The following is a 19,254-nucleotide window of genomic DNA, read 5'->3' as shown; positions in this document are numbered from 1 at the left end:
CTATGCACATGTAAAGATCCAGTCCTACAAACTTAAGTCATTAAACCCCTAGTTTCTCTGTTTCCACCCCACACAATGTCCAGCACTGTGGTAACCCACAGGAGAGTTGCAATAAAAGTCTCTCACTTAATTTCAGAAAAGTTACTTGCAGGATTAATTTTAAAAAGAACAGCAGCGCCTACAAAAAAGAATGTCACTGGGTCTGTGCTTTGGAAAGCATGAAGTAGAATCCATGGTTTATCAAATTGAAATCAAGAGTTGGAAGCAATATAATTATATAGTGAAGGCACAAGACACATGAAAACTTGTGTTATAAATTGAATTTTTTATAAATCAAACAACCTCTGGGTTTAGGATCACTGTAAACCACAAGGAAATAGAGGATTAGTACATCTAGCTCCTTGAGACAAAGAACTCAGTTTTATTTAGATTTGTCTCTCCCACACTTAGCACAATGCTTGGGCCATATTAGGTAATATATTTAGTGGAATGAATTAGAAAATTAATAAGTGAACTTTAGTACAACCATCCAAGAATAAGATGGCTACCCTGGGGGAGTGGTTAGTATTTCCAACCCAGGAAGTGCGAGGCATAGTTTGCGCAACCCATAAAGGAATGGTTGAGCTAGCTTTAATGTTCCTTCCAGTCCTGGCAGTCTAATTCTATAAAATGCAATAAGGGGATTCAATAAAGTCAAAAATGGCTTTTGGGTGGTTTATGGGGAAAAAAAAAATTACCTCTGGATTTACCAGCTTTGTAAATTTGAATTCTCATCTCTGGTGGATTTTTGGCTTTTCAAATACAAGGTGTAAATGGTATACTACTGAGTAAATGATTCTACTCAACTGCAAGAAAATGTCAGAAGTTTGGAGCAGGGGGAGGGTGCAGATAACTGGTCTCCAGCAGCTGCCTACAACACATTTATACCTGCTGAGTCTTTGGAGCCCAGCCTGCATCTATTCAAAGTCCTCTTGTTCCATTTACTTGCTATTATTTTGACAAGTTACTTAATCTCGATAGGTCTCAATTTCCTCTTCTAAAAGATGGGGATACTTATTCACACAGGGTTGTTGTGAGGATACAATCAGATAATGTTGAAAAGCATCTAGCACAAAATTTGAAACAGTAGGCCCGCAATAAATGATAGCCGTTATTCTTACTTAAACTTACTACTCTTTGGGTGGCTAACCCCCTAGTGATGAATTTTCACATTCTTGTGGCGGTTTGCATTCTAGAGTACCATTACAGATATTATCTCATTTGCTCTTCAAAGCACTACTGTGAAGTAGAGCAAAGATCACTATTTTCGTTTTACCACTGAGAGGTCAAGGGCCTTGCCTAAATAACACAATGCAGATTGGTGCCTGGAATCCAGGTCTTCTCGTTTCGGGTCTACACTCATTCCATTTCACCAGTTGCTGCAGTGCTCGTCTTAGGCAGGGTTCCTTGGATTTCTTCGAATTTTCAGCAAATAGTCATTTCATCTCAAATATTTGAACCAGATATTTGTCCTGTTTGTGGGATCCCTGGTTAGTTAGTATAGTGGTTAGTATATAGTAATTGCTCAATAAATATCTGTGGAATGAATGAATGGATGCAGTCAGAGTCCTTTCACTAAAGAACCCTGCTTCAGCTAAAGGGCCTGAAACACTCAGCGTGGCCGGGGCCTGGGAGGCAATGGCTATTAGAAGTCAACAGCTGACAGCTTTAGAGAAAAGCTGGTACAAGCTGAGGCAGGTTACTACAACCACATGGATGAATCTCAGAATTACTTATGCTTAATGAAGAAAGCCAGACCAAAATAAATAAGTAAATAAATACAGTGTGATTCTATTTATATAAAATTTTTGAAAATGCAAACTAATTTATAATGGCGGAAAGCAGTTCATAGTTGCCTAGGGATGGGAAGGGGAGTGGGACAGGGAAGGAGGGATTACAAAATGGCACGAGGAAACTTTTGGGGGTGATACAATCTATGTTCATGATCTTGATTATGGTGATGGTTTCCAGGTAAATACATTTGTCAAAACTTATCTATTCATACACTTTACATTTGTGCAGTTTATTGCATATCAATTATATCTCGATAAAGCTGTTAAAAGAAGAGGCAGGTTCTCTCTGCTTTACCACTAGAGGCACATATGCCCAGGCCCACAGCAGGGCTGGTCTCTGACCCTTGAGTCACCGATATCTTGGCATGCCAGGTGGAGAAAGGATCGGCCTGGTTCCTGATGCTGGCCACTAGCCTGACCTCTCTTGGCCCCAACTTCCCATTTATCACTTGGTGATACTGAATACCTGCTTGCACAGCCTGCCCGCCCCAACGCTGGGAAAATTACCTAAGGTTGCAAACATGGTGCTTTGTGCACCATGAGTGTAGGTCAAAGGGAGAAGGGCAGTGGGGTAGCAGTGAATGAGCTGTGACTTTCTATCCAACCCAGACACGATGACATGTAATGTCCTGACAGTGTAATGCAGAGACCCTCAGCTGAGTTGTCTGAGCTGGTTATAATTTCTTAAGGGTTGTCTTCTAGACTCAGCTCTGCCACCCACTCATTCTGAGCTCCTAGACAAGTCATTTCTCCACTGTAAGCATCTGTCAAATGAGGGGATTGGATTTAATGGCCCTTGCAGCTTCTGGCTCTTATACTGCAGGATTCTATATTCTTTATTTCAAACTGTTTGCCCACTTTGATACCTTCAAATGGAGAGGGAAAGTGTGGAAAGTAGCAGCTCTGATCCCTGACTCTCAATGACCTCAAGGCATCAAGGACATGATAACCTTTGCCCCTCTCCCCACCCCCTCCCAACACATACATACATACATACATACATACATATGTACACACATACAAGCATCATGGATTTGCTCTTCCCCCAATGCTTTTCACGTCATTTTTGTTTGTTTGGACTTTGTTTTGTTTTATACCCTCACAAACACCAAGTTAACATTTATAACTAGATATCTTTGGAAGTACCTGCACTCACAATATATGATGTCAATGGATTAAAAGTCTTACCTTCCAGAAAGCTTGATCATCAAAATATTTAGCCATGTGAGGTGCTTTCCATATTTTGAGACTTAGTAGCAAACCTGTTTAAATTTATAATGAAACATTAAACATTTGGAGTACAGCATTTGTTATCTCAAGCTAAACCAAAATATCATGTGTCAACTGTGGTATCTCAGCAGAAATCCACAACCAGTAGACAAATTGAAGCACTGTCAGTCCTTGACCTGCTTAATTGGTTCTATAGGCAGCATCTAAAAGGAATTGGCAGGAGCAATTATCTCCAAAGGATTTAGATTACTCTGAGTGGTATTTGATAGCCACATATCCGACACCCTTCCCAAGCAGGAGTGGCAGGGCCCTTACAGAGGATGCCCCATTTACAAAGCTGGACCATTTAAAACACAAGAGCTACCTTGGACAGCGACTTAAATTAGGTTCCTTGATAGAGCAAATAAGTATGCTTCACTGGCTTCAATAAACTCCCAGTGAGCTCAGCTCCAGATTCCGCTTACATAATTAAGAAAGTAATTATAACAACTTGCTGTTGTGCCTCATCTCCCTTTTGCCATCCGGCCTTTGCCCAGGTAGCTTGCCCTCTGTGTTCCCCCAGCTGAATTTCCCAAGACACATTAAGTGCGAACTTACCTTTCACATGGAGCAGCAAAATGCTCTCGATGGATTTGTCTCTACGTTTTTAAATGATGATTGGTTCTAATGTATTGAACAATAGGATTAACAAGAGGAGGTTCGTACTAAATGAAATTCTTCTTCCCCTTTTGTAGAGCGTGACCTTAGCTGATAGCATACCTCATTTAGCTTGAGTTACTTAGGAATGATCTTTATCTTCCTATGTGATTTTTCCAGATAGCTGAGACTTACTCATCACTGATGAAAATTCATCTAAAATATATTGTTTTCTTGTCTTATGAGACAATACTGTACATATTTTTTGCAATCATCCAGAGCCGTTGCTAGGAACATACGTTTATGAAACGTGCGGAGAAGTTATAGAACTGTTGAGGGTTGTTGGCTTATTCTCTGAGCATCCCAAGCTTTTTTCATGTTCTTTGTGTGTGATTTTAAGAATTTCTTTTTCCACTGTTAGGCTCTCTGCTTTCGCTTCTAACTTCACCCAGTGAGCTTTATCTCTAGAAACCCATAGCACCTCTCTAACCTGCTAACTTCCAATCTGCCTGAACTAGGAAACCCATAACTATACTTGCTAGGATTGTTTCTTAAACAAGTATAGACAGGCACCAAATAAATACTCAGTTGAGGGGAGTCAGCTTGGTGTGATTTTGGCTGTTGGGGTCTTTTTTCCCTTTCATTGTCAAAGCTATTTTTAATCACCACTCCCTGGTGTTAAAAACATGTATGATTGTAAAGTTTTGGAAATGAATGGGGTGATAGTAGCACTATATTGTGAGTATAATTAACAGCACTGAACTTTATATGTGAGTGTAGTTAAAAGGGGAAATTTTAGGTCATATATATGTTACTAGAATAAAAATGAAAAGATAAAACATAGGACTGAATTGTAAACGATGCGCTGTAGTTTAATAGTACAAGTATAAAAATGTTCTTTCATGAATTATAGCAAATGTACCACACTAGCGCAAGGTATTAACAATAGGGTGGCATATGGGGGAAAACCCACCTAATGTAAACTACGGACTGTAATTAATAGTACAATTTTAATATTCTTTCATCAATTGTAATAAAGGTACCACACTAATACAAAGTGTTAATGACACGGGGGGTATATGGGAGCGCTCTATATTTTACATGATATTTTGGTAAACCTACAACTGCGCTAATTTTTAAAAAACTGTAACATAAACAGGAAAACTTACTGGATGTAACTCTTAAAGCAATAATATTAGTGCCTTTTCCTCTATTTTCTTTTTTACTCCAGTGAAACATAAGGAAAGCCTCTCAGTGCCTCCCAAGGCAGGGATAATTCAGTGTCACCTCAAAAACACCTGTGGAAACGGCGAGTGGTGGGAGGTTCAGGGTTGCTACATAAAATCCAAGACACCCGGCTAATTTTTAATTCAGAAAATGGGTGCCTTGTATTTTTATTTGCTACATCTGACAACCCTACCAGGTGGCTCCTGCCACAGTGAACGGAATATAAACTCATGCAGGAGCCATTTTTCCTCTATATTTTGTTAATTACCTCAGGTTCTGTCAGTCAGGCCAACTGGTACATTAAAAACAAACCAGCGGCCAGGTCCCTTTTTTTTTTTTATAACCCTGATTCTTTTGCTTTTTTAAAAATAATTTTGTTTCCTATTTAAATCCCTTGTATTAATCAATGATTCACGTCGGATATTGTCTGAAGCATTTGCCATTATAGAAAAAGAAGTACTTATTTGTGTTTTAAATAAAACTGGTATAAGAAAGTCTTAGGGGGCAAAAAAAAAAACAAAAAAGCAATACTAGGTGAAATCACTCTAAAAGTACCCAGGTGTCTCCTAAATGCACTTTCATGCATTTTTTTTTTCAAAAGAGGAAAGAAGCCAAATCCATTCATTTTACAGAGATCCCAACGGAAGCTCGGTGAGGGGAACGAGATTTGCCCAGGGTTCTGCAACTCACTGGTACCCCAGGTGCCCGTTCTGTCGCTTATGTGACGTCCACACCCTGCGGAGGGGCACAGTTTGTGGGTGTCAAACCAATACAAGACATTTGTAGAATAAAAGCGAACCGTTCTGGACAGAATGCAAATTTTGCTTGGCATATAAGTAACACAATGCATTAGTAATTCCTCAAGATTCTTTGCTCCCCTATCATATTGAAGACACAGAAGCATACTTTACTCCTGTGCTTAAAGGCATTCCATCTCTCAGAATGATCAGGCTGCTGCTACCTCCCTGCCCTCAACCCCCGCCCACTCTTCCCCTTGCTCCACCCACCTGAACCCAAGTGACCTCCTTGCTGTTCCCAGAGCACACAAAGCATGCTCCTGCCTCAGGGCCTTTGCACTTGCTGCTCCCTTATCATGGTACGTTCTTTCTCCCAAATGAACGTAGGGCCCCCACCCTCCCTCCTGCTCTTCCTTCAGGTCTCTGCTTAAAGGCAGCTTATCATATAGGCTTTCCCTGACCCCCCCTCTAAAAGAGCACACACACACACACACACATCCAAGGCTCTATTTCATTTTTCTTCAGAGCACTTATTCCCATCTCATTCGGCATGTATTAATTTGCTCCCCCTGGAATGTCAGTTCCAGGAGGCCAGGCAATTTATTTTGTCCACTTCTGTGTCCCCAGTGCCTAAGAACAGTTCCTGCTGATAGGAGATACTGGAGAAGTATTTGTGGAATAAAACAGTATTATGGGTATCCTCGGGAAATAAAAGGTAGGCTTTCTGGATTTCTTTGGCTTTCCGTACAAAATTGAGTTCACCAGTCCTGGGCTCAAGAGGCAAAACATTGCCACAACCCCTTCTTATAACCTCAGGAAATTCTCTTTTCTTTCCTGGGCCTCAGAGTCCGCCTCTGAGGGCCTTTCCTATTCCAAAATTATGTGATTCTGTGATCTTTTTGTTGTTAATCAAAAGTTTGAGCTCTTTGCCTCATCTGAGTCTGTTCCCAGGGAAGGGGACAGAAGGGGACACGTCCGGCCACAGGGCAGGCTAAGGAGCTGGACCTGCACCCTGGGCAGTGGCAGCAGGAGAATGTCCCACACTGACCTGTCAGGAGACCAGATGCCAGACCCACAGCCAAGGCCAGGCTGAGTGCCCCCAAGTCGATGAGCAGCTGGTGGCCGACCCTGGAAATGGCAAAGCAGAGGTGGTGACACACGGGCACCAGGTTACAGAGACCACCGGGGAAAACAGGACTGTTGGGGTGATCATCAGGAGTGTACCCCGCCTGGTGGTTCTCCTTTCATTTCCCCACAAAGCCACGTGGTGCAGGGGGGTGGGGCCAAGTCCAGGATCCCCTTTGGCTTATTTTAATCCATGCACCCCATGGAAAACGAACTAGAATAGGGGTCAGAAAACCCAAGGACAAGTCCCAGCTTTGTCACTTAGTAGCTGTGTGACCCTGGGGCAAATCACTTAACCTCTCAGAGCAATCAGTTTCCTCATTGGGAAATTCGTGCTGAAGGTTTTATTTCTATCAGGGCAAGCAGGGTATGGCCTGGCTATTGGGCCTACCCGCCATCTCACCTGCACTTGAACATACGTCCCTACGTCCCCTTCCTTTCTCCTTCAAGGCAACCCCAGGGGATTCATTTCAAACTTAAACTACTAACGAGGCCTTGGGATGCTGGATTTTATTTTTCCAGGGCCCAATCTGCACTTAAGCACTGCCAGCCCTTCCATATCAGCCCCATAGATGGTTGGATGGAACAAGCCACTTTCTAAGCCTTTTCTGCTCTACAAACAAGACAGGTGGGCAGCTCACATCCCTATGTTGAAGACAAAGAAAGCAAAGTTCAGAAAAAAACATTTCTGAAATTACCTCTTCTGCAGTCTAGTGGAGGAGACTCACCCCTTTCTGTGTGACCTTGGCCAAGTTATTTCACCTCTCTGTCCTGGTTCCTCATTAGAAAGTGGGGAAAGTGGTGATAGTTCCTACCTCTGGGCAGTGGGGACTCTGAGGTCCAGAGAGAGGAAAGGATTTGCCCAGAGGCGCACAGCTGTTAATGGTGGCAGACACATCATCGGAGTCCATGGCTGAAGCACCTGGCCTCCGCACCCCCAAATGAGATTCTCCTGACCCCAAGCAGCTCAAGGTGGAATGCCTCACCCACCTAGATCCGAGTCCCATAATTTGGGGCTCTGGTCAACACCGATGTTGGAGCTAGAAGGGACCCAAGTGCCGGAAGAGATCGCAGCCCTCCATGATTCCCAGCAATGCATCCGAACATCATGAGCTCCTCATCACAGGTGTCAGAAGCTTGCCCCCTTTACAGCCACGTGCCAGCTGAATGCCCCTGAGCAGGTCCCTCCCCTTAAGTATCGTTTCTTAGGGAATGATAATAATACGCGCCTCGCGGGGTACTTATGAGGAATGAGTGTGGTGATGTGTGCAATGTTCCTGCCACAATACTCAGCACTTAGAAAGCGGTCAGTACAAAGGGGCGATTATTAGCACTAACATTTTTACTATTATGACTGCCTATTAATCAGTAACATTGTTATTATTGTGGCTTTCAGTTCATCTGGAAAAATCTATTCCAGGATCCTACCCAGGTCACTATTTGGCTTTACATAAACTACATCCTGAGCGCTTTCCTAATGTTAAGACCATTTTCCTCTTAACTAGAAAGGACCTGTCATCAAGTAGCGGATCAAGGAAGGGTTGATGGATGACTCCTCCTAACAACCCTAGGAGGGGGTACTATCATTGTCTTCATTTACAATAGGGAGATGGAAGCACAAAGAGGGCGAGGAGGTCGCCCAGCTGGTAAGTGGTGGAATAAGGTTTCAAGACCAGTCTGAACAGTCTGTTCAGTCCAGAACAGAAACACTTAACCATAATCTAAGCTGCCATCAGTTGACAAACTCACCCAATAGGCCTAGATCTGATCGACCTGCTCTGCTGCATGGGGAGGGTTGGGGGTGGGTGGGTCAGGACTGGCTGCCTTTGACCTGCACCTAAGCTGGCCCCCTTAGAAAGATGTGGCTTGGAGAAATGATAAGTCCATACATGGTTGGGGCTGGGCAGAATTCCTGAATCAATTGGCCAGGAAATATGTGCTGAGGGCCTGACCCTGAATGCACCCATCCCAGCTAAGGACTCTGGCCACATCTCCTCCAGTTGGATAGGGGTGTTACAGGGGTATGCCAGGTGACCCACATTTGACTGTTGGTCCAGTTGGCCTGAAGCATCATCAGCACAATGTAGGTGATCCCTCCAAGGAGACCCGGCAAGCCGAAGGTATAGTGCAGTCCGCTGATGTCATGTATCCCCAACACGCGGTTAAAACATACCTGGGGACAAATGTCATTGTAAGCAGATCTGCATGTGAGACTGACACTCACTGCCCCTTTCAAAGATTGTTGACATCCAGGGCCACCAAAGGAGGCTGGACGTTAGGGCTCAGCCAAAGAAGTATTTCTCAGACTTGAATGTGTACTCACATCCTGGGGGAATCTTATGAAAATGAGGTTCAATTTAGTGGGTCTGGGGTGGGGCCTGAGAGTCTTCATTTCTAGCAAGGTCCCAGGTTATACCAATCCTGCTGGTCCATGGACCACACCTGGAGTATCTAGGCCAAGTACTACTGATATTTGAGGCTGATAATTCTTTGTTATGGAGGTTGGCCTGTGCACTGGAGGATGTTTAGTGGATCTCTGCTCTCTATCCTCTTTAGTAGCATCTCTGGACTCTACCCAGAGATGCCAGCGTGTCTAGACATTGCAAATGTCCCCTGGGAAGTAAAATCAAACTCCAGTTGAGACTTAATTGGTCTAGTGTCATCTTAAAGTCAACATGGCTGGTTAGAAAAAAAGCCTGAAGAAAATAATCTGATGACACTCCAGACTCCCAGTTAAGTGCTCCTTCCACCTCACCACATAGCCTCCCCGATGTAGATACAGATACAAATGTAAATTTTTTTCTTCTTCTTCTTTTTTTTTTTTTTTGCATGGGCAGGCATCAGGAATCGAACCCAGGTCTCCGGCATGGCAGGCAAGAACTCTGCCTGCTGAGCCACTATGGCCTGCCCACAAATGTAAATTTGGTCATACTTGTTCTCTCCTTTAAATCCCCATTGTCTTCAGAATAAAAATCCAGACTTGTCAACTGGTTCCACTCATGCTTCACCTGACCCCTACGCTTCAGTCATGAGAATATCTTTTTGGGCCAAATGCTCTTCTCACCTCTGAGCCTTCATACATGCTGTCTCTTCCACCTGAAATACATTTTCCCACCTCTTTGCCTGGCAAATACTACTTATCTATCCACATTTGGCTGAATATCCTCTGCTCTGGGAAGCATTTCCTGACCCTGCCAGACTAGCTTAAATGTGCTCCTATAAGAATTATCTCACTGTGTTCTGCTTGTCCATTTCCCTCACTAACCTAGAGCTTAGGAAGCAAGAGAAGAGTTACAACGTATGTGTTAATAAATAATGAATGAGTGATTCATCTTTGAATGTCACCCCCCTCAGTGATAGAGGCAAGGAAACTGAGACACACAGAGAAAAAGTCATGAATGCTGAGTCTGACGATAACTTGTTGTGCTGGTTTGAAATGATGTATGTCGCCTAGAAAAGCCATGTTTTAATTCTAATCCCATTTTGTAAAGGTAACTGTTTCTTCTAATCCCTATTCAGTTTTGTATGTTTGAAACTGTAATTAGATCATCTCCCTGGAGATGTGATTTAATCAAGAGTGGTTGTTAAACTGGATTAGGTAGAGGCATGTCTCCACCCATTGGGTGGGTCTTGATTAATTTCTGAAGTCCTATAAAAGAGGAAACATTTTGGAGAATGAGGGAGATTCTGAGAGAGCAGAGAATGCTGCAGCACCACCAAGCAGAGAGCCCACAAGCCAGCAACCTTGGAGATGAGGAAGGAAAATGCCTCCCAGGGAGCTTCATGAAACAGGAAGCCAGGAGAGAAAGCTAGCAGATGACGCCTTGCTTGCCATGTGCCCTTCCAGCTGAGAGAGAAGTCCTGACTGTGTTCGCCATGTGCCTTCTCACTTGAGAAACCCTGAACTTCATCAGCCTTCTTGAACCAAGGCATCTTTCCCTGGATGCCTTTGATTGGGCATTTCTCTAGACTTGTAATTGGGACATTTTCTCAGCCTTAGAACTATAAACTAGCAATTTATTAAATTCCCCTTTTTAAAAGCCATTCCGTTTCTAGTATATTGCATTCTGGCAGCTAGTAAACTAGAACACTTGTTATGCATTCTTTGCTGTGGAGGGCACTTCTGCCTTTCATCTTAGGGTTTCAAAGCCAGAGAAGAAAAAAGACATTTGGTTCCATTCCAAAGATGAGAAGCAGACTGCTCCATCTTTGATTATATCAAACTGTAAATTCTTCCTTATTTTGGATTGTAACTGCCTCCCTAAATATTCACAGTTATCCAAACTCAGCTTCTTGAGCTCCCAAAAAATCTATTCCTTTGTCCTCCATCAAGCCTTCAAACCCATTAAGATTTGTTATCATAGTCCCTAAATATGTCTCTGATAAGTGCCTTATAATGAATTGGAGTATTCTGGTATAATCAGTACTTGTTGGGTACTGAAGGAAGAAAAATCCATCCACTTAGAAAAAGAAACTAAACAATCAGAAGTGGATATGGTCTGGATGTGATCAGTCCAGCATCCCCTTTTCTGGGCACTGCCCCTTCCTTCTGCCTCCATCCACATGGTTCACTGGCAGCAGACATATATGTATGATGTGTCCCCCACACCCCCACCCCCACGCCCCAGATGATCAGTTCAGGGATAGGCACATTATCCAAGGTAAGCCAATAAACCCCTTCTCCAGAGAACTTGTAATTGTGGCAGAGAGATTCCACCTGGCTGTTTTCTTGAAGAGAGACACTCCATCCCACCAGGTGGCCTAGGAGAAAAGGAAGTGTCAACACCTGCCCATGGCACCCCACAATGGCCCCCCAAGGACCACATGATGGCCCACCACGGTCTAAGTCAGAGCAGAGGTGTAAGTTACCCAGCTCCTTACCGGCAGGCACTTTGCTCCCCCGATGGAAATCAGCCCAGCCACAAGGCCCAGCACCATGGTGAGAAAAGGAGAAGGGATCAGGTGACACGAGGCGCCCACAGCCACGCCTCCTGCCAGCACAGCATTGTGGATGTGAGTCTGCAGAGAAATCCCTTGTGGGTGAATGAAGTGAAGAACAGAGACAACACCACCTTGTCCATAGGTATTCAGCAAGCTGGCAGCGGGGCTACACTGTAATGTCTTCCCTGCTTCACTGAGCCTAAGACCATCCTGGCCACTGGGGTGGGACCACATGAGTGTCATCAATGGGCTCATTTGGCCAGCACCTCTCAGACTCAGGGATCAGTCCCCTGATTGGGAAGCATTTAAGCAATCAGGTTGTGCAGCATTCTGGCCACCCCTCACACTTATTAGTGATGTGTCCTTGAGCATTTAACCTCTCACAGCCTCGATTTTCCCATCAGAAAAACTGAATTGTGATTGTACCTACTTGAGAGGGGAATTTTAGGAATTAAATGAGTTACCACATATATGGTCCTTTGCACAGTGCCTGGCTTTGAGCATGAGTAAATGCCCAATAAACACAAGCCATTATTATTGCTTTTATTATTTTTATTACTATTATTGGTCAGTTGGTGACAACACTACCCCTATAACTACAACCAGCTCCAATAGCTGGTTCCTGATCACATCTCCGCCACATCCTGCATTCCTCTAGACCCAGGGCCTTGCCTTGCTCTCACCCTACTCCCCCTGCTCCCCAACTCTAACCAGATCTTGGAATTTGGGGCCCTGGAACCAGCTGCAGAGCTTCCCTGACCTGGTGCCCAGGCCTGCCTCCCCAGATGTCCCCATTCTGTCTGCTCCTAGACCTCTGTCACCAGGGAGGTCACCTGTGGGGACAAGCGCCAACCCTCAGTGTGGGCCTTATGCTATTAACCTGTCATTGTGGCCACATTCTCTCCACTCCAGGCCCCCCATCTGTCTAGACTTTCCCACCACTTGGGTTGGGCTGATACCCTGATCATTACGGGAAATTGTTTTGCCTTTGGTTCTAGCCTCTTACCCATCTCTCCTCTCAAAACTCACACACTCAGTCTCCCAGTTATATTAATAAAAAAGCTAATGCTTGCCTACCGTTTACTCTAGGAACTTTACATGCATTATATCTTAATTCCCATTTTATAGATGAGGCAGCTGAAGCTCAAAAAGTTTAATTGGCTTAACCAACATCACATAGCTAGAATAACATATTTCTTTACTTCTGATTCTGATAATTCCATTATTGAAATTTCTTGGGAGAATGGGGGAGGCTGACTAATTCTATTCTTGTTTTTTCCCTACTGACTCTTGCTTATGATTGGCTGGCTTTTGTAACCAGCAGAAACAGCGTTCAAACTTGAGTTTGTTTGATGCCAAAAAAGCTCATGATTTAAACACTCCTCTCAAGAGCCTTTGATCATTCAAAGTCTCCTAAGTTCCACTGTCCATTTTGACAACCCAGGGCCCTTTCCAATGCTCCATGGCTCTGTGAAAAATGCTCCAGCACCGGGACTGGTGCCGGGGGGTGAGAGGAGGGACACAGGTCTGTGTCAGGCCTGGAGGACCCAAGTACTGCCCAAGGGCCGGCCTCCCTCTGCCCCCTCCTCACCATGTCAATCTTCCCTCGGGGGTGCACCGCAGCTGACACGGAGATGGCCGTCACCGCGCTGACCGCGAGCGCATAGTGGGTGTTGAACACAGCACGTTTCCTTTCACTTTGACTGTCCAGCAGAGCAGAATTGAAACTTGGCCAGAACGTCCACAGGAAGAGGGTGCCTGGGGGCCAGAGAAGATTGATGGCCAGAGCCACCACTCCTGCCCAGAGCCTGCACCTCTAGGGAACTTCAGACGGGAGAATCTGGGGACCAGGCCAGCCTCCACTTTGTCACTTTCTAGCTATGTGACTTTGGGCAAGTCATGTGTCCTCTCTGAATTCTCAAGTTGGTAGGGACCAGACAAACTATTTTATAGGCAAGGAAACCAAAGCTCAGAGAGTTGAAATCCCCAAACCCCAGCCTTCTGACCCCAGTCTGAGATGATGAAATGCTTCTTTTAAAAAATGAGTGTGCTGCATTAATTCGGCCCCCCGGCCTGAGATCCACTCACTCAAGCTTGAGTTGTTATTTTCTCTGAGCTTCTCCTAGGAGCCTAAGTTCATCATTTTCACTGAGGCTTTTCACAATACAGTACTGCTGCTATTCTCTTCCCACTTCCACCCCTGCTCTTTCCTCCACTCCCAGGTTCCACTTTTTTCACTCGTCTAACTCCTTCTTTTCAGTTAAGGACAAAAGGATTGGATAAACTTTTGGCGGGGGGGAGGGCCGGGGGTGAATGGTCAAAGAATTGAACCCAGGTCTCCCACATGGAAGGCGGACATTCTACCTCTGTGGATAAATTTTAAAACTCAGACCTAATGAGTCTCCCCTCTCCTTTGGATCTTAATAAAAAGAAGTTCCTAGAAGGGAGCACTCCAATATTTAACAAATGCTTCTCTACGAATGAGTCAGGAGGGAGGGAGGTGGGGCACCCAGGGCGGGTTGGGAAAGGACAGATTTTTCCAGCAGAGCCATTTTGGAGTCCCTCGGCTCAGGCCAGAGATGAGACTACCTCCCTCCCCTAATGCCCTCCTCTCCACTGCCCACCCCTCCCCACCTCTGCCATCCTTACCTAGCATCGCAAACAAACTGGAGCTTGTTGCCATCTGAGTTTTCTCTTCCACTCCCTGGGTCAGAGGCTTTGAAAGGCACCAGGCCACACTCAGCCCAAAATTAGCTGCAAACACATGGATGTGCATCATGCTCAAGTGCTTGTTTATCTGCAAAGAAACCCAGCAGGAACAGTTAGTCCTGGAGACCTCTGCCCACCCCCCCACCCCCCCCGGCAGATGCGTCGTGTTCCTTGGAGAAAGTTCTGGTCTTCCCATGGGAGCTCTGGCTTGAAGCCATGAGACTGATGTTTGGAGCTCACCCAGCCCAACTGTTGTTTCCCCTTGAGAAGAACCCTGGGGGTGGGGGGTGGGTACTCATTCCCAGGAAGTCGCTGGTTGTTCTTTACCAGTAGCTCCTAAATGATTTTAGCAAAGGCCCCCTTAGGTGGTGCAAAAATCCACAGGGACAGATGCTGCACTGCTTCTTCATTTTCAGCAGAATTTCAATTCTGAGCGATGATTGATACAAACTTTGCAATATGAAACAACCAGACTTCTGATCATGCTGAGCTCAAGTCTTCAGTAAATTCTAGATACATGCTAATTTCACTATGAATAGCAAGGTTTAGTAATTATTAATAACTCACTAGTGAGTTACTGTTAAAGTCTAACAGCTGTGCCTTCAAAAAATATCCATAATTGGCAGAATTTTGACCACCTCTCCCCACTGACACCACCTCGGTTTAAGCCACCATTACTGCCACCCCAAATTATTGTAATAGCCTCCCCAATGGTCTCTTCATTTCCACCTTTGTCCCCCAACTGACTATTCTCCATGCAGCAACAAGAGGGACTCTGTTAACTGTAAATCAGACCATGCCACTGCTCTGCTCAGAGTCCTCCAAGGGCTACCACTGCACTCAAAGTCACGGTCAGCATTCTCACTAGCTCACTAGAGCGCCTATGGGACTCTTTGTGATTTGCTCTCCCCCTAACCTCTCTGACTTCACCTTCTACTCTTCTCCTCCCTTGCTCCACTCCAGACACACTGTCCTCCTTTCTCATCCTTGCCCACCAGGTATCTTCCCACCTCAGGGCCTTTGCATGTGCAGTCCCACTGTTTGCAAAGCTCTTACTCCCAGAAGTAGCAAACAAGGGCAGGGTGCAGGGAGCAGTACAGGCAGTAATGGGTGCAACCGTCTTTGGAGCATTTAAGACAATAAGAAGGCCAATTAAAAGTCTAGCTGCTTCTAGTGTGGACAATCAAAGCTATAGGCTGAGCCCCCAATCTTGGGGTTTTTTCATATGAAACTTAACCCCACAAAGGATAGGTCAAGCCTACTTAAAATTAGGCCAAAGAGTCACCCCCAAGAGAACCTCTTTTGTTGCTCAAATGTGGCCTCTCTCTCCAGCCAACACAACAAGCAAACTCACCACCCTCCCCCTGTCTATGCAGACATGACTCCCAGGGGTGTGGACCTTCCTGGCAACATGGGACAGAAATCCTAGAATGAGCTGAGACTCAGCATCAAGGGATTGAGAAAACCTTCTCAACCAAAAGGGGGTAGAGTGAAATGAGACAAAATAAAGTGTCAATGGTTGAGAGATTCCAAACAGAGTCGAGAGATTATCCTGGAGGTTATTCTTACACATTAAGTAGATATCACCTTGTTAGTCAAAATGTAATGGAGAGAATGTGATGCAGGAGTTCCAGGTCAAGATGGCAGCTTAACAACGTGCGCATTTTAGTTCGTCCTCCAGAACAGCTACTAAATAACCAGAAACAGTACAGAACAGCTCCCGGAGCCACGATAGTGACCAGACACACGGCGTACCCCAGTCTGGACCAGCTGGACCGGCTGCGAGCACGCCCCAGAACTGTGAGTTCCCAAACCTGCGGTGGCCGGCGCCCCTCCCCCACAGGCCGCTTCCTGAGGGGAAAGGAAAGGACTTTACCAGCAGCAGGGACTGGGCACAATCAAATGCCAATTGTGGAACTAATTAGCAAATTCTGACTACTAAAAATAGGCCCACAGCTTAGGTGAACCTGATCAAAGCAGAGGTTGCTCATTTTTGCCCTGGCGCCAAGGGGGCAAGAATGGCAGAAAAAGAGGGAAAAAAAGAGAAGGAAACAGAGGTTTTTGTGGCTGTGTATCTACAAAGGCTTGACTGCCTCTGGATACAGCAGCAGGACTTTTCAGGTTGCAACTGCCCCAGGCATAGGCAGAAGTGAGCTCTTTTGGGGGCTTATCTGGAGCCTGTGCCCCACCCAGGTGGAATCCCTCCATCAAGGAATTCAGACACCAGGGCTTGGTAATTTGAAGCCATTAAAACCAGCCTACAACCTCTCCTCTGTCTCCACCATGCCCCCAACAGGGTGAGTCTGCCAAAGTTCAAGGTACCACATCATCTTATGCTGGTGGGACCTGCAGTCAGACAAGCGCCACATACTGGGCAGGATAAGAAAAACAGAGTCCAGAGACTTCACAGGAAAGTCTTTCAACCTGTTGGGTCTCACCCTCAGGGAAAACCAACGCAGGTGACTCTTTCCTCCTGATAGGAGGCCAGTTTGGTCTGGGAAAATCTGGTTGGGGTCTATAATATCCAAGTAGACCCTCCTAAGTGTGTGTTTGTGGGGGGGAAGGCACCACACAAGCAGGGCAAGAAACAAGAAAACAAGAACTGAAAAATTCTCCTCTGTTAAACAAAACTTAAGCTAAAGGTCCAGATGAAGCTGAACGGAATGTCAAAGAACAGATAGACAACAAATTCATCCAGCAAGAAAACCCTAGATAGAAGAAGTGAAAGCAATCTCCAGATTAAACTAATTAAGGTAATTAAATGTCTAGACGCCAGCAAAAAATAACAAATCACACGAAGAAAATTGAAGATATGGCCCAGTCAAAGGAACAAACCAACAATTCAAATGACATGCAGGAGCTGAAACAATTCAGAATATACAAACAGACATGGAAAACCTCATCAAAAACCAAATCAATGAATTGAGGGAGGATATAAAGAAGGCAAGGAAAGAACAAAAAGAAGAAACTGAAAGTCTGAAAAAACAAATCACAGAACTTATGGGAATGAAAGACACAGTAGAAGAGATGAAAAAATAATGGAAACCTACAATGGCAGATTTCGAGAGACAGAACATAGGATTTCTAAACTGGAGGACAGAACATCTGAAATCTGACAAGAAACAGAAACTATAGGAAAAAAAATGGAAAAATATGAGCAGGGACTCAGGGAATTGAAAGACAATATGAAGTGCACGAATATACGTGTTGTGGGTGTCCCAGAAGGAGAAGAGAAGGGAAAAGGAGGAGAAAAACTAATGGAGGAAATTATCACTGAAAATTTCCCAACTCTTATGAAAGACTTCAAATTACAGATCCAAGAAGTGCAGCATACCCCAAAGAGAATAGATCCAAATAGACATACTCCAAGACATTTAATAATCAGAATGTCAGAGGTCAAAGCGAAAGAGAAGATCTTAAAGCAGCAAGAGAAAAGCAATCCATCACATACAAGGGAAGCCCAATAAGACTATGCGCAGATCTCTCAGCAGAAACCATGGAGGCGAGAAGACAGTGGGATAATATATTTAAATTATTAAAAGAGAAAAACTGCCAACCAAGAATTCTATATCCAGCAAAATTGTCCTTCAAACATGAGGGAGAAATTAAAACATTTTCAGACAAAAAATCACTGAGAGAATTTGTGACCAAGAGATCAGCTCTGCAAGAAATACTAAAGGGAACACTAGAGAAAGATACGAAGACAGAAGAGAGAGGTGTGGAGAAGAGTGTAGAAAGGAAGACTATGAGTAAAGGTAAAAAAGAAGGAAAATCAGATATGACATATAAAATCCAGAAGGCAAAATAGTAGAAGAAAGTACTACCCATGCAGTAATAACACTGAATGTTAATGGATTAAACTCTCCAATCAAAAGACATAGTCTGGCAGAATGGATTAAAAAACAGGACCCATCTATATGCTGTCTCTACTCAAAGGACACGAGACCAAGGACACAAATGGACATTTACACACCAATGTTTATAGCAGCATTATTAACAATTACCAAGAGATGGAAACAGCCAAAATGTCCATCAACAGACAGTTGGCTAAACAAACTGTGACATTTACATAAGATGGAATATTATGCAGCTGTAAGACAGAATAAAGTTATGAAGTATGTAACAACATGAATGGACCTTAAGGACATTATGCTGAGTGTGATTAGCCAGAAACAAAAGGACAAATACTGTATGGTCTCACTGATATGAACTGACATTAGTGAATAAACTTGGAATATTTCCTTGGTAACAGAGACCATGAGGAGATAGAAATAGGGTAAGATATTGGGTAATTGGAGCTGAAGGGGATACAGATTGTGCAACAGGACTGAATATAAAAACTCAGAAATGGGCAGCACAATATTACCTAACTGTAATACAATTATGTAAAAACACTGAATGAAGTTGCATATGAGAATGATAAAGGGAGGAGGGCTGGAGCATAAATGAAATCACAAAGAAAGATAGACGAGAAAGATTGAGATGGTGTAATCTAGGAATGCCTAGAGTGTATAATGATAAAGACTAAATGTACAAATTTTAAAAATGTTTTTGCATGAGGAAGAACAAAAGAATGTCATTACTGAAGTGTGCTGAAAATACATGGTACTTAATAGTTTAAAATTTCAACTAATGTGTGAGACTAAAGCAAAAAATGTTTATTTGGTACAAATCTATACTTTGACTAGTGCATCTCCTAAATATAACTTATGCAGATAGTTGATTGAACACCTTAAGTACATGGAACTTTGTATAGGATATGAGATTTTGTTGGTTTGTCCAGGTGATGCCATGATGAATCCCAGAGCTATTTGATC

General features: G+C 44.1%; 1 protein-coding gene across 3 annotated transcripts in view; it reads right to left on the bottom strand.

Moving 5' to 3' along the window:
* Positions 1 to 19,254, bottom strand: part of RHCE (Rh blood group CcEe antigens) — a 41,507-nt gene that overhangs the window by 1,791 nt on the left and 20,462 nt on the right. Inside the window, exons 4-9 of one of the 3 annotated variants that reach the window (XM_077150780.1) lie at positions 14,378 to 14,525; positions 13,320 to 13,486; positions 11,669 to 11,806; positions 8,827 to 8,960; positions 6,711 to 6,790; positions 3,021 to 3,094 (exon numbers count right to left, since the gene is read on the bottom strand). In XM_077150780.1, coding sequence (XP_077006895.1) covers positions 3,021 to 3,094; positions 6,711 to 6,790; positions 8,827 to 8,960; positions 11,669 to 11,806; positions 13,320 to 13,486; positions 14,378 to 14,525 — 741 coding nt within the window. The remainder of the gene's footprint in view (positions 1 to 3,020; positions 3,095 to 6,710; positions 6,791 to 8,826; positions 8,961 to 11,668; positions 11,807 to 13,319; positions 13,487 to 14,377; positions 14,526 to 19,254) is intronic. The other 2 variants (XM_077150781.1, XM_077150782.1) reach the window with 2 other exon arrangements.

This window comes from Tamandua tetradactyla, chromosome 2 (genome assembly GCF_023851605.1).
Source record: "Tamandua tetradactyla isolate mTamTet1 chromosome 2, mTamTet1.pri, whole genome shotgun sequence".
In the NCBI taxonomy this organism is placed as follows: Eukaryota; Metazoa; Chordata; class Mammalia; order Pilosa; family Myrmecophagidae; genus Tamandua; species Tamandua tetradactyla.
This window is presented reverse-complemented; position numbering and strand designations above follow the sequence as displayed.